The sequence below is a fragment of the Gymnogyps californianus genome, chromosome 6 (genome assembly GCF_018139145.2).
Source record: "Gymnogyps californianus isolate 813 chromosome 6, ASM1813914v2, whole genome shotgun sequence".
Lineage (NCBI taxonomy): Eukaryota > Metazoa > Chordata > Aves > Accipitriformes > Cathartidae > Gymnogyps > Gymnogyps californianus.
Window position 1 is genome coordinate 14,643,035 of NC_059476.1, and position 13,062 is coordinate 14,656,096.

Here is a 13,062-nt window from a genome sequence, read left to right on the forward strand (position 1 = left end):
CATGTTCCTTTGTTCCATTTTGAAAGACTAACCACATCTTAATGAACTTCTCATGTAGCAACTGTGTACAAAGGACACTTTTATTATTATTTGCTCCATTCTAATGAATCTCTTGCTAAATTTCTAGGTGCTCTTGATGTGACACTTATGTAAAACGTATGTGGAAGCTCAGCTGACCTTTCCTTAGCACAGGCAGGAGGCTTAGAGATGTGTTGGGGTGACCATCTGCCCATTAAGGTAGCACACAGGCAAAACATAACTTAGTGCTGGGCCCCAGGGGTGACATCTGTGGCTTATTGAAATCTTTGGCTCTGTAACTCATTTTTCCCTGCTCAAAGCTACCCATATCCTGGGTCACTTAGGGTTTAGAGACAGACTGGCTGTAGACTGGTAGGCCGGGAACCAGTCTGGTATGATGCAACATTTTTGCATCCGCTAAGGCAGTTAGTAAAGTTTCCCTGTTAGTAAAGAACAAAATCTTACTGCTCTTTTCTGAAAGAGTTGAAGAATGCCTTGTCTGTTGGTCCGTAGCTTCCTCCCTTTTCCTGACTCTTAAATATGGTGCATGCTTGACAGCCTTATTGCTTAAAGTGCTTTCATTTCAAGCTCTCCTCCGCCTTTCATGTTGCCCTCTGGAGTGTACTCCGCACAGGGCTGTTGCCACACAGCAGTCTTTCCTGGGTAATGGAAAATCCATCATATGTTCCTTATCTTTTTTCCTCTCAGTCCCCCTTAATCCATTACACTGCTCTCCTCAGCTATGGTCAGCAGTCGTGCTCCCTGCCTTACTCCAAATCCAGATATGCTGAAACCTGAGACTGTTCTTCCCTTTCTGTTCAGTTCCATCTCAGTGACAAATCTAATTGCATTACCTCCGCAGCTGCTTTGATGTGCCCCAGCTTTCGCTCGCTTTTAGTAACCTTGTTTTATGTTATTAACAACATAAGCTGAGACTTTTGTTCTTTGTTTTTCCCCCCTCCAGTTCCTCTTTACTTGGGCTATTTTTCTCCTAATAGTTATTCCGTAAGAGAGGAAAGAACAACTCAGATTCACTCTCTTAAAGAAAAGTGTATAAAAGTGAACATACTTGCACAGAAAACTTGCCAACTCTTTCTCAGTAGGCAGAAGGAAGGGGCTCCAATATAACTGAGGAGGAGGGCACTTTAAATGGATGAAGTGCCCTAGCCCCTGGATTTAGAGTTCATACAAGTTTCAGAGTGACTCCTGGAGATGCTGACTTCCTGCAACTGTGCGATCTGTGTTCTGCCTACTTTGAAAGGGTAGAAACACTAATGTAGGGAGCTTTCTGTATCAGCCTCTTGGCGCTCTCCATTTGCAGTGGGCCTGGAGCAAGTCCACAAGCCAGGCAGACTCAGAGGTCTGCTCTGCTGTGGCAGGCCCTTGTAAAGATAAGGAGGTGTTGAATGCAAGTTACTAATAATGCTGCCTCTACATAGCAGTAATATTTCCATGTGTCTCTGTTTAAATAGTCTGTTCCCTGAGAAAGACAAAAGTGTTTCCTCCCTGTGTCTGAGCCTGCATAACATCTTTTGTCAGGATGAGGGTAGGTAGTCGACTGCTACCTGGGCCTGTGTTTAGACCAACACCATCTTACAAGGCTTGGAAAACATTCAGAAAGCAATCTAAAGAAACATTCACAGCCACAGGAGCTGTTAAAGTAAAGATCTTAAAATGGCCTCTGGAACGGTTTAGACACTTGTTGATAAAAACCTTTCTGATGACTGTGGCATGACCAACCAAGTCAAGTCTGGGATCAAATGGCAAAATTCAGTATTGTTGAGGAGAAAAAAACCTGACTCATACAAAAGCATCATTGTGATATAAAAGGGCTATCACTGGGGATAGTCATATGTTGCAAGGAGGACACGGTGTGGTGGATCTGTGTGACCCACTGTGTTCAAGGGGTGCTCCCAGATGGCTGAATCCTCCAAACTCCTGGTGTGAGCAAGGAGCTGTGGGTGACTGCTCTGTGTTGACACATGAAGCAAATTTCTATCCCTTCCACAACCCTCCTTCCTGCAAGCCTTTAAGTTCAACATCTTTCATTTCCTCCCTTCTTGTATAAAAACCTCCTAATGCAGGCAGCCTTACTGTGAATTTAGCTTTAGTTTCTCTCTCTGCTAAAATCTGTATGTCTAGTGAAGTGTCCTGTGTTGCCTCTTGTGTAGCGTGTGTGTAACTGGTGGTCTAATGTCCTATTGATTTGGAGAAAGCCACCAGGTTAAACCAATTGGTAAGAAAAACACTACTAGTAAGGAGTGAAGACAGCTCATCTTCTGTGCCACCATGGGCTTCCAAGAAGATCACTGATTTCCGTGAGCCAAAACCACAGTGATCTATAAACTTGAAATCCACCTCCTCTGAAAATTTGTGGTGGTTCTTTGACCCACGTGGGGTCAAAGGGAAAGTACAGAGTACCACAAACTACACATTGTGTCTGTTCAACACCACTCGCCACACCTCCACTTAGGGTGACTAGGGAAGGTTTTGGGCCTTACACAAAGGAGAAATTGAGGAGAGTGAGCTGGGTGCAGAAGTCTGGTCTAAGCCCCTGACAGATATAAAGGGCAAAAAGGCAAAAGCCACTTTTAGGGGAAGATAATTTTTCACTTGTTCGAGTAATCATTCCCCAATCCAATAATTTTGCTGTGCCTGATTGTATACAGAACATAGTTCTAGAAGACAATCGTGTTTACTCTCATGAGTATAAGGGTATATTCCCCAAATGAGGGCACATAAGCAGAATTGAGTGATTATTAATGATGTGATATCAGAGTTTATGAACAGCTTCCCAGCATTACTAGCAAAACAGTTGTGTTTGCACCCTAGCAATAGCTGAAGTGTAATATTTTGTGTTGCTTTGTGGCAGCACCAAGCACCCTGGCAGTAGTTGCCAAACTAGCATGGAAGCCCTTGAATGGAAAAAGGCAAGTGTTTGTCTGTGTTCCTGTGCCAATCCAGTGGTTCCTGTGTCATTCACACCTTCACAAGCAGAAGAAGGAACTGAGTACAGTTCTATGTACGCGATCCAGAAAACAAGTGGTGTCCTCTGTGCACAGCTGCTCTCACAATGCCATTTCCATAGGTGTCTTGTCTTTGTTTATATTTTAAGCATAAATTATTGTTTCAGTGTGTAACTTATTCTCAATTCTGGCTTGTTAGCTTCTTGAGCCTGCTCAATAATTGCAAGGTTAGGTTTTTCCTTATATTTGTAATCAGTATATTAGAAGTTTAGATCATGAGAATTAGCTGTGGCAGTGATTGTGAGTCACGTGTTGCAAGCATGGAGACATCAGGCACCTTTCATTTGGGTTCTGTTCCTGAGTACTGCTGTTACAAATGAACTCACATAAGAGAAGCTGCCTTTTTGTTTTTCCCCCTGGATTTTGTTTATAGTGTGATAACTTGCTTAGAGAGGGTTAGAGCCCTGTTGGGTTTGATGTCATATGCAATAGACTGAATTCTCCAAAGATCATGCAGCCTAAGTAGGAGATGCAACAGCAATGATGTTGAGCTGTCCTGCCACTGCAGCCTCCTTGGACAGGTTGTCTTCGGTTGTGCAGCTTGTTTTGGGGTGTGTGTATGTTTTTGTTTGGTCTTTTTTTTTTTTTTTTTTTTTTGGAAAGGCCGTAGCAAGGGTGGCAATTTGTGACAGTTCTAGGTTATTCATGTTGCTCAGGCTCAAGAAGCTAACTTGTTCCACTGTACTATATAAACTAAAACAAAATGTCTGCATCCCACCTAACCCATTCTTGCTAACAAGACCAGTGCTTGTAAATGCCATGTTTTGTTTTTATTCCTCACCCTCCCATCATTTTTTCTTTTTTTTTTTTTTTTTTTGTTTTTTGTTTCCATCCATGTTCCAAACTAGTTTCTAAGCGACGCAAGGCTCACCTGAGACGCCTGGACCGGCGATGGACGCTGGGCGGGATAGTCAACAGGCAGCAGAGTCGAGGTGAATTAATAGCTTCCTATGGCACCAGCCCCTAAGGGTGCACCAAAAGCCATGCTTCAGCTTCGGCTGTTGTGCGCCGGGGTCTGCATCTTTGGCACTCTGGTAGAGAGAGGCCGAAGCTCTAGAGTTCAGGTGTGGATTTTGTACATGACAGCTTGAGGGTGTCTTGGAGCCAGGGTTAGGTACCCCAAGAGGTGGAGGCTAATAACCAAGGGTAACTCTGCAGTCTGACTCCTCATGCTGCTTGGGGAAGCTCACATCTGTTGTGTTTTAACTTTGGGCATATTTGTACTCAGTCTTTCCTACCTCAGTAAGGACAAATGATACTTTCAGGGCTATTAAAATGAGAAGAATGCCAAAAAGCCATGGTCAGAGATGTGTGCACTGGAAAAGTGCTTGGGTGGAAAGATGAGAATCATTCCAGTTTCAGTCCCCTCTCTTCCTTGCAAGCAGTGCTTGGTACTAAAGACAGACTTCTTCAGAACTTTTGGGAGCTTTTGGTGTCAGTCATAAGTGTTTAAAATACCAACAGTAGCAGCATAATGATAGTAGGAGCTACTTATTTTGCATTGTCAAACTCTGCCAGACACTTCCTCACAATTTAACTGGGAGAATTTCTGGGAATCGGTTTTCTAAACAATTTGTTTACTATTTTAAACAAATACATCCTTTCATATTCATACAATATTGCAAACAAAACTCTATAAAATATTAAGAATGCATGATCAGTCCCTTAGCATAGTCGACTGGTAAGACTCAAGGACCTAAGTTGCATTCCCAGGTTTTCCCTCTTGCACTCTTATGCCCACCATCTGTGTGCATCTTCTCCAGACCTACCCTCTGATGAGTGTCACAGTGTCTTCCCTGGCAGTCTTCCCCACCATCGGCTCCCCTAGTCTCTTCCATCCCTGCCTCTTTCTTGCTCCATAACAGTTTCTTCCCTATTAGGCCCAAGCAATGCTGGGTTTTTGAGCATGTTGGAGAATATGTGCTTTATCTCAAACTAGATCTTGGCACTTGAACTTGGCACAAACTGCAGCATCTCAAGCTTTGGGGCACACTCCTTGGCTGAGCTGCTTCTATAAGCTCTCTCCAATGCCTTTCAGCCACAGCTAGCCAGGCTGGCTAAAAATAAGCTGTTTAAAGTCATCTAAAATAGTAGGTTAGGAGCTCTTACAAGAGCAGGCTCACTGGAAGTAAAGAAGGTGATTTGAATGCTTGGGGACAGGTTGGAGACAGTGGCTTCATCATCTGGCATAGCTGTAGCCTGTACAGACATCTATGCCTTCCAAACTGCAGTTGTTGAAAGTATGAGTCTCTCTGGGTGTCCAGCCCACTGTTCTCTAACAGATCACAGTTTATGTGAGGTCAGGAGAGATTCTTTCTCCCTTCTTTCCCTCCCATCCCAGCCCAAAAGACTTCTAACAAGGCCAAATTTGGGTGGGTTTGCACTGAAATGACAGAATGCATGAAGTGTACACATGCACCCCCCTGCAAGTCCCTGCTCCAAAGCACAGAAGAACTAGAGCTGCTCAAACAGGAGGTTGCCAGAATTGTTCAACGCAGGCAAAACAACTTCCCCTCCCCCACTTGGCCTCTTTCTTGGAAATACATTCAATTAAACATTTTGGCTGAAATTCTTCCCACCCAGCGATATTCTGCTTGAGATAGTCCCTGCTGTTGGAAGGGTTAGCTCTGAGAGTTCACTGGAGTTTAAAAGCAAGCTGTAAAGGATGCTTCCCTTTATATTTATGCTTGGGTACCACTAATAAGCATTTTTACCAACTACGTCTATGATAGAATCACTTAAAAGCCAGAACTGAAGGAATTAGCATTGTTTCTGAAGGCTAGGATTTTCTAAGTGACTTGAATATTAAAAACACTGGGAAAGCCTGAGTGCAGAAGGGAAAGGGTGTTTGCTTCCCTGTTAGAGACCGCCTAGTGGGGGAGAATCAGGGGTAACATGGCTTATTTATTTCTACCCTTTCCAAAGCCATTTGAAGAGGCTAAGCGTCCCTGAACTTCAGATATTTAGGAGAAATGTTACTGGCTCTGTGAATAAGAAACATGACAGACAAATTATTGAATATCATGGTAGTGCTCCTTTTTAAAGCTGAAAAAAATCTGCAAAGAGAACAGCTGTAGTCTGTTTTTACAAAGAGAAACAGATGACGTTTGTTGCTGAACTTTTCTCTTTAAAATGGTCCATGGTGTGCCCAGATCTAAGAGATTACATTGGTTTATGTTTCTTATGTAGCTGCAGAACTTGGTTGTTTTTTAAATGTTAAATGTTTTTAACTGTGGTACATTTTCTAAACTTTTGTCTCTACATTACGAAACTCCAATAATACAAATATGGATTGTGAGGAGAAGCTTGACAAACAAGAAGTTTGTAGTTTTCCTCAGTCCTAACACTTGTTAGACCTGCAAGCTGCAGAGTTCATGTTCTCTTGTACCGGGTAAAATGCTAATTCTACACATGCATTTATTTGGAAGTTCCCCTGGAAGAGGACTTAGGATTGTTTACAGGCTAATTTCAGGAGAAGTCATTTGTGCTATTACAGTTTGATTGGGAAAAGTGGGGGTTTACATGCCTGTTTTATATGCCAGATATCTGACATAAGTTATTGCTGCTTTGGTTTTGTGCCCAACACTTTCAACTGGAGCTGTTACAATGCAGGGAAGTACTTTAAAGTTAGTCATGTCAACAGTATAATGACATATGGGCTGAATTTCTGCCAAATGAGCCTATTATTTAAGAGTAGCTGCTAGCACAAGAAATAAGCTATTCAATGAAAGAGTTAAAGTTAGAACTTGGAAACTATAGGTCTTCCTACTGCTTGGCTACCTTATGGAGAGAGGGAGCTTGATGGGAAGAGATGGACAGGGCATAGAGGGAAGGCAGCTATGTAACCCAGTGGTCTTGATACTTGAACCCCATCTTGAGTTGGTCTTGATACTTGAACCCCATCTCCTAGCCCGGGTGGGTTGTTCTGCAGCCAGTTTTCTAGCTGTGGAAAGAGCCCTTGATCAGTACTGGTAATCCAGCCTGGCTGGTGTGCTCGTGCACTCTTGCCCCTTCCTGCATCCCACCAGAGCCACTTTGCCCTCTTTGGCAACGCCTTTGTTACCCACAGGACTTGTCCCTTTGTTTTCACTCTTTTTCCCTGCTTGTCCTTGATGCTGGTGAAATGTTTGTCACTCACAGCACAAGGCTGCTTTGCTGTGCTAAATCAAACCAGCACAGAGCGGCTTCAGACTTAGTTTGCTCTTTCTTTTCTTTTCTTTTTTTTTTTTCCCTCCTCTGTGCTCCAAGGAAGGTAGTAAATGTTTATTGCCCCTTGCTGGTTGAAGAAAGAGCATGTGCAATACAGAACTGCTTAGAAGAAATATCATTATTGTTCTTTTCTATCTGTTGGCATGAGGTTTTCTGTTATTTTAAAAAAAGGGGGGGGGGGGGGGGGGCGGAGAGGGACAAAGGCTGAAGAGCTCCTGCCTGCAGATGAACACATTTGATAACTGTGGACAGTTATTTTCTCTGCTGAATATTTAGACAAGTAAAACAAAGTCCATGTTGAATTAATGCATTGCTTTCTGGAACAGCGAGACTTTTTCCAGAAGCAGGTCTGACAAAGGGGTGGTGGAGCGGAGGAGTGGAGGAGGGCGAGTGCAGACTGCTGACTGAGGGGAAAGTATTTTGAAAGAAAATTCTTCTGTGGTTTGGAAGATGTAGGGTTGGGGCTGTTGCATTTTGCTGAGAAATCGTTAATTGGCTAATTTCTAGCCCAGTTCCCCCTTATCCTCACCCCTACTGGCATATCAAACAAGGATGGGGTCACAGAAAGTTGGGGGCATGTACAAACACCAGCTGAGCAAAGGAAATTACTACCTTACTTGGTTGGCTCCTGAAGTGCTGCAGATAACTTCCACACTTATTTATGGAGACAAAAAAGAGCAAACTTATAAAATGTAGGTGAAGGAGAGGTATGTGAAACGGGGCGCTCAGAACTTGGAAGCAGAAATGTATGAGTGCTGGCAATTTGCCTGGGAGAGATGAGACTGATTATGCAGGGCTGGAAACGTGCATGGTATTTTAGCTGCTTATAAAGGCAAGGTTCCTGTCGCAAATAGTTTACAGCCTAAACAAAGAGAAGGAGATCTGTGCATCAAAGGGACCTGGGCAAGTGGCAATTTGGCATGCATCTTATCGTGACCAAAAGGTTTTTCACAGTGGAAAGTGATATTTGGTTTTTTTTAAACACTTTTAAAGAGGGACTAAAACTAAGCTTGTTTGGCAAGGTAGGAAGTCAGGGTAGGGAAGGCTTATTTTAGGAAGGATTTAAGAGTTTCAGGTTATTTGATACCACAGAGGAGGGAACCTGCTCAGGTTGATGAGGCATCATAAGAAAGGCATGGGGCTGAGTGGGAAAAGATGAAAGGATTTGGAGGAGTGGGAAATCCAGAGGGAGCAGAACATATGAGAGTGTGTAGTAGGATATTAAAGCAAGGCACAGCACACAAGCTTGAAAATTCAGGATGAGACAACTGAATTGGGTGTACACTTAGGAGCCTGGCTGAAGTACCGGAGTGCTGCTACGCCAAGAGCCTTCGGCAAGAGCAGTGTGCTGAAAGGCTGGGAAGGGAGCAAAGGAGGCAGGAGGTGGCTGTAGTGGCTGTGCAAAAGAGGTTGAAGGGCCAAATCAGGGCTCTAGCGGTGAGGAGCAGCAGTGATAGAGGATTTTGAAGATGTTGGGGAAAAGAAAAGTTACCTTGGTGATAGACTAGGAGGAATCTGAAATAACTAGTGCCAAGGGAATCGGGAAGATTGAATAAGAAAGATTTGGAAAGTGCTACTGAAGCTCTACGTTACAACTCGAGCAGTAAAACCGTAGGTCTGCTTTCCTTGACCTGACAGTAAGTATAAATCCAGACAGCCAGAGGAGGGACCAAGTTGCCTTCTCAAGACACCTCATAACTTTAATGTGTAGTATGTGCATGCACAAGCACACGTGTAAAATCTGAAATTCTGGTTTGACAGATGAGATTGGAGGAGCCTCACAGGCTGTCAAGTTCAATGTCTTGCTCTGACAGACAATTAGGTATAGTTTCTTCAGGAGTGGATGGAGCTTCATCCTAGCTGTTCTGAGGTTTTTCCTGTGGGAGAGGTGTCCTAACAGGTCACCTGATACAGAAAATGCCATGCCCAATGCCTAAAAATTCTTTGAGATTCCCCTTTTACTAGTAGACAGAAATACAGCAGGTGAAACAAAAGAAAATCTATTTGGGTATATGCTGTTTAAAGGGGGTGTGGTGGAATGGACACATCTGCTGGCTCTTTAGTTACAAGCTGCAATCCTACACAAAAGGAAAAAACACAAAGCAGTGTTGTTATGGTCTGCCATTATCCAAAAATAACTGTCATTGACATTAAGTTCTCCTAAAATTTAACAAGTTATATGTAGCATTCCTAAGTTTTCTGCAACCGGTATGTTGTATCATAGCCGTTGAACAGGTGGGGTGAAACAGAAGAAATATTTCAGTCTCCACTACCCTATGGCTGCAAAGGTGACCTTTTACTACTTGATGAGCATTGTCAAGGTGCCTACAGGTCACCTTGCTCTTCTGTAAATCATATGATGGTTTAAAAGCTGTATTATAAATCCTATTTATGCAAAAAGTTGTGCTTTATTAAGCTGCATCTTAAAATGGGTGGCAGAAGACATGTGGGCACTCTTAAGCTATTCTAGCCTGGTTTTAGCTCAAGTTACATATGAGCTGCCTTGAGGCTGCTGGAAGCAGCCTCAGAAATAGGCCTCTCTCCTCAAAATTAAGTGAAGCTGCATTGAAACTGGCCTGGCTTAGTACAAAGAAGAGTTTTACACAGAGTTTGGTGCCACCACTAAAAGAACCAGTCTCACCTTCCCCAGCATCTTCCCTTCTTTATGTTTGTGCAGATCTGCAACGAACCAAACCAGACTTAAGGTCATACTAACTTTTCCTTGGCCAGATTGGCTTCAGGTCCATCTTGTGGCAGTGTCGCAAACTGTGCAAGGAGAGGTGGCAGGTGCGAGGCAGGATGAAGGAAGGAAAATGGAACAGTCTCAGCTACTGCAGCACTAGGCATGCATTCAAAAACTGTTTTTAAAGCAGCTTTTTTGTTTTAAAGCTATTGCTATTTGTGTATGGGAAAGGTCTCAGCTTGGCAGAACACTGTTATGTTGCTGGAGGGACACAAAATGGTTGTGTTGTCGGTTTGGTGTTTTGTTTTTTTTTCTCTTCTAACAGCCATGGAAGGACACTGGGCATTAGATGTCTGTGGCTTGTGAAGGAGTGACCCATAAGTCTCAAATACCACTAGCTTCCTTGTACCAGGTCTGTTGAAAATAGCATGGTTGTGTACATCTGTACAAACCACATACTATACATAGCTGTAATGCAGGGCATTGTACAGCTCAAATGCTTTGTCCTGTATATACGCATACCTCCCATCCAGACTGCAGCAGCCTGTGCTCTGCTTGCTGGGGGGAAATCTCAGTTGCTAGGAAAAGCCCTCTCTGTAGTATTGTGGGCTGTTAGAAGGACACAGGAACCGTCCTCTGCTATCCACACTGTTTTTCCCAGTGATCCACCAGGATCTGTCTCTATATTTTTGCCCCAAGCCTCTACTGTCTGTCTTCAGGAGACTTTAGGTAGAACCAGAGTAAAAGAGAAGCCTGCCTTTCTTTGGGGAGGAGAAAAGGAGGAGAAAGATTGGTAGGGAAGTGAGGCTTTGGAATAACTAGTGGACTGAGCACTGGGCTGCCAGGGTGTCTGGGAGGGCTGGGCAGAGTACAGCTACAAGTGGGTGGTATGAGTTGCGTAGTCCAAACAGTGCAGAAATTCTTGTTGTGCATGTTTTAAATAGTGTCTGTGTCTGGGGAGGAGGGAGAATGACATATACTAATCCCTTCCTTCCAAGCTAAGTGGGTTGCAGTTGGATAATGCATGATGTGACAGACCTGTATCGTAGCTCTTTGCCAAACAGGCTTTGCTTCTTCATGCGTGCCTTGTTCAGATTTACTAGTGCAGCTGAATTTCCAATAGAGGTACCTCCTTCAGGTCAGCTGGGGAAGGTATCTTTGTCCTGCAAAGCAGAGGTAAAGAATTATAAGTGAAGTTGGCTAATTGAGCTACTAACAGATCTCTGGGTGTCACACGCTAAGAACAGAGGTGTCTTTATGCCATTTTCATCTTGAAGGGGAGTAGGACTCTCATCCCATTATTTCCGAAGTGCAGCCTTTTAGCTGATCTATGTGCTTTGTAGCATGTAGTAAAGTTTATTCTGCCCACTTTACCTCAATGGTGAAGTTGATGTAACGGAAGCTGCAGCTGGGGAATACAAATTATACTTTTGTTTGCATTTTTTTGCTGGTAATCATTAAGTCAAAACTTAATGAATCAAAATTAAATGCTTTTGTATTCTCAGTAGATCTGGGCATACAACTTTGATAGTAGGTCTAGGATGGTTCACTGACTTGTATTTTATACCGTTGCCTGTCATAGTATCTGAATGAAACCAGCATGATATTTCAGATTTGTCAGCGTAACTCAAAGCAGTGTCTTTCTACTGGCTGATGCTCTGCTGATTCTCTCATGAAACAATTTATCTGTGTTAAGTCTTTCCAGTAACTTTATATATCAGTCATGAAGTGTCAAATATCTTCTCTTAAAGACTTTTGAATAGTAATCTGATATGTTGAATGCTACATCAGTCCTCTTAAGTGACACATCCACTGAAAGCTCCACTGCTCCCTTCAGCAAATCTTGATTTATACAAAACATCCACTGGCTAGAGATAGTCTTTGAGAAACAAAACAGAATTACACTTTGGTTGCAAGGGGGCCCATATCTCCAGAATACTGTTTAAGTTACAAACCTCATGTATGTTTGTGGTATCCCCTGCACCACTGAAAGAAACCAGACGTGTGTAATCTTGGAAATGGCTCTAACTTTTGCTGTGAAAGCACTTTGCAAGGGGAAATTGTAATGGTGGCTTCCTGTTTTTGATCTGTAGGCTTAAAAATAGAACTGCTAAACAAAAACATTGTAGGACCTTCTTTTCTAAGAGGCTTGTTTACATCTGAAGTCCTGTGGCTTTCAACTCAAGACTACTGCTCTTTGAGAGGAAAGCCCTTCAGGTGACTCCTGAGTAAACAATGGAGGTGCTCATGGACAGAATAAGACAGTGGCTGTTCAGAAAAGCCTTACCTGTGCATCCCAGTGCCATGGTACGTGGGTGGGGCTCCATCCTCCTTAGCAACTCAGTGTTTCAGTTTCTAGAGTGGCCCAGTGTCTCTGGTCATTCAGAGCCACTGATGGGTGGTATCGAGTGTGGTGTGTGCAAGGCAGCAAGGTGAGAGCAGCAACAGGCAAAGCAGTAATCTCAGTACTGGGGGTAGAGTGCTGCTCAAGAGCAGAATCTCTCCTCAGTAAACCTAAGCAGGGGTGAAAAGCTCAGGAAAGAGGCTTCAGCTCTCCCAGCTGGGGATGTGGCTTGCCCATGCAGCTGGCAGCCGCTTTTTCAATGTGCCACCTCAACAGCATGGTCAGTCCTTCCTGGCCTGTTTCAGCCAGAATGAGAGGAGTTTGGGGAATATCTCTGCTCTTCTGCCTTATGTTGAAACTAATTGGAAGGGAAGTCCAGGAGTCGGTGGCTGGGAGGAAGGCAGGCAATGATGAACAGGTGGAGCAGTGATGTGTGCCCACAAGCTGTGTTTGCAGAAGTTGCTGGCTATTGTAGTAGCTTGCATGGCTCTGTTGTCCTTTTCCCTGGCACGCCATTTGTCTATATTTGGAATGGATAGAGTGGATTTGTGTGGGGGAGGAAGGGATCTAATGTTTGGAAGGTGATTGCATCCTAGTTTGCAAAGGACCCTCACCCCAAACCTTTGATCAGACTCAAATGCTGTTGGGGTTGATGGGTGACCACTGTCTCAATTCCTAACACAGGAGAAGTCCTGCTGGAGCAGGAGTTTGGAAAGCTGTGTTGAAATCTAGGAGTGAGCACCTCACTCATGGCCTCCTGTCCTGCCCTCTGCAGAAAAAGG

General features: G+C 43.6%; 1 protein-coding gene across 3 annotated transcripts in view; it reads left to right on the plus strand.

Annotated features, from left to right (window-relative positions):
* Positions 1–13,062, plus strand: part of SH3PXD2A (SH3 and PX domains 2A) — a 262,150-nt gene that overhangs the window by 235,005 nt on the left and 14,083 nt on the right. For 2 of the 3 annotated variants that reach the window (XM_050898788.1, XM_050898791.1), the window contains one exon: positions 3,893–3,976. The exons of the other annotated variant lie outside the window; for it this stretch is intronic. In XM_050898788.1, coding sequence (XP_050754745.1) covers positions 3,893–3,976 — 84 coding nt within the window. The remainder of the gene's footprint in view (positions 1–3,892; positions 3,977–13,062) is intronic. 3 annotated transcript variants of the gene reach the window in all.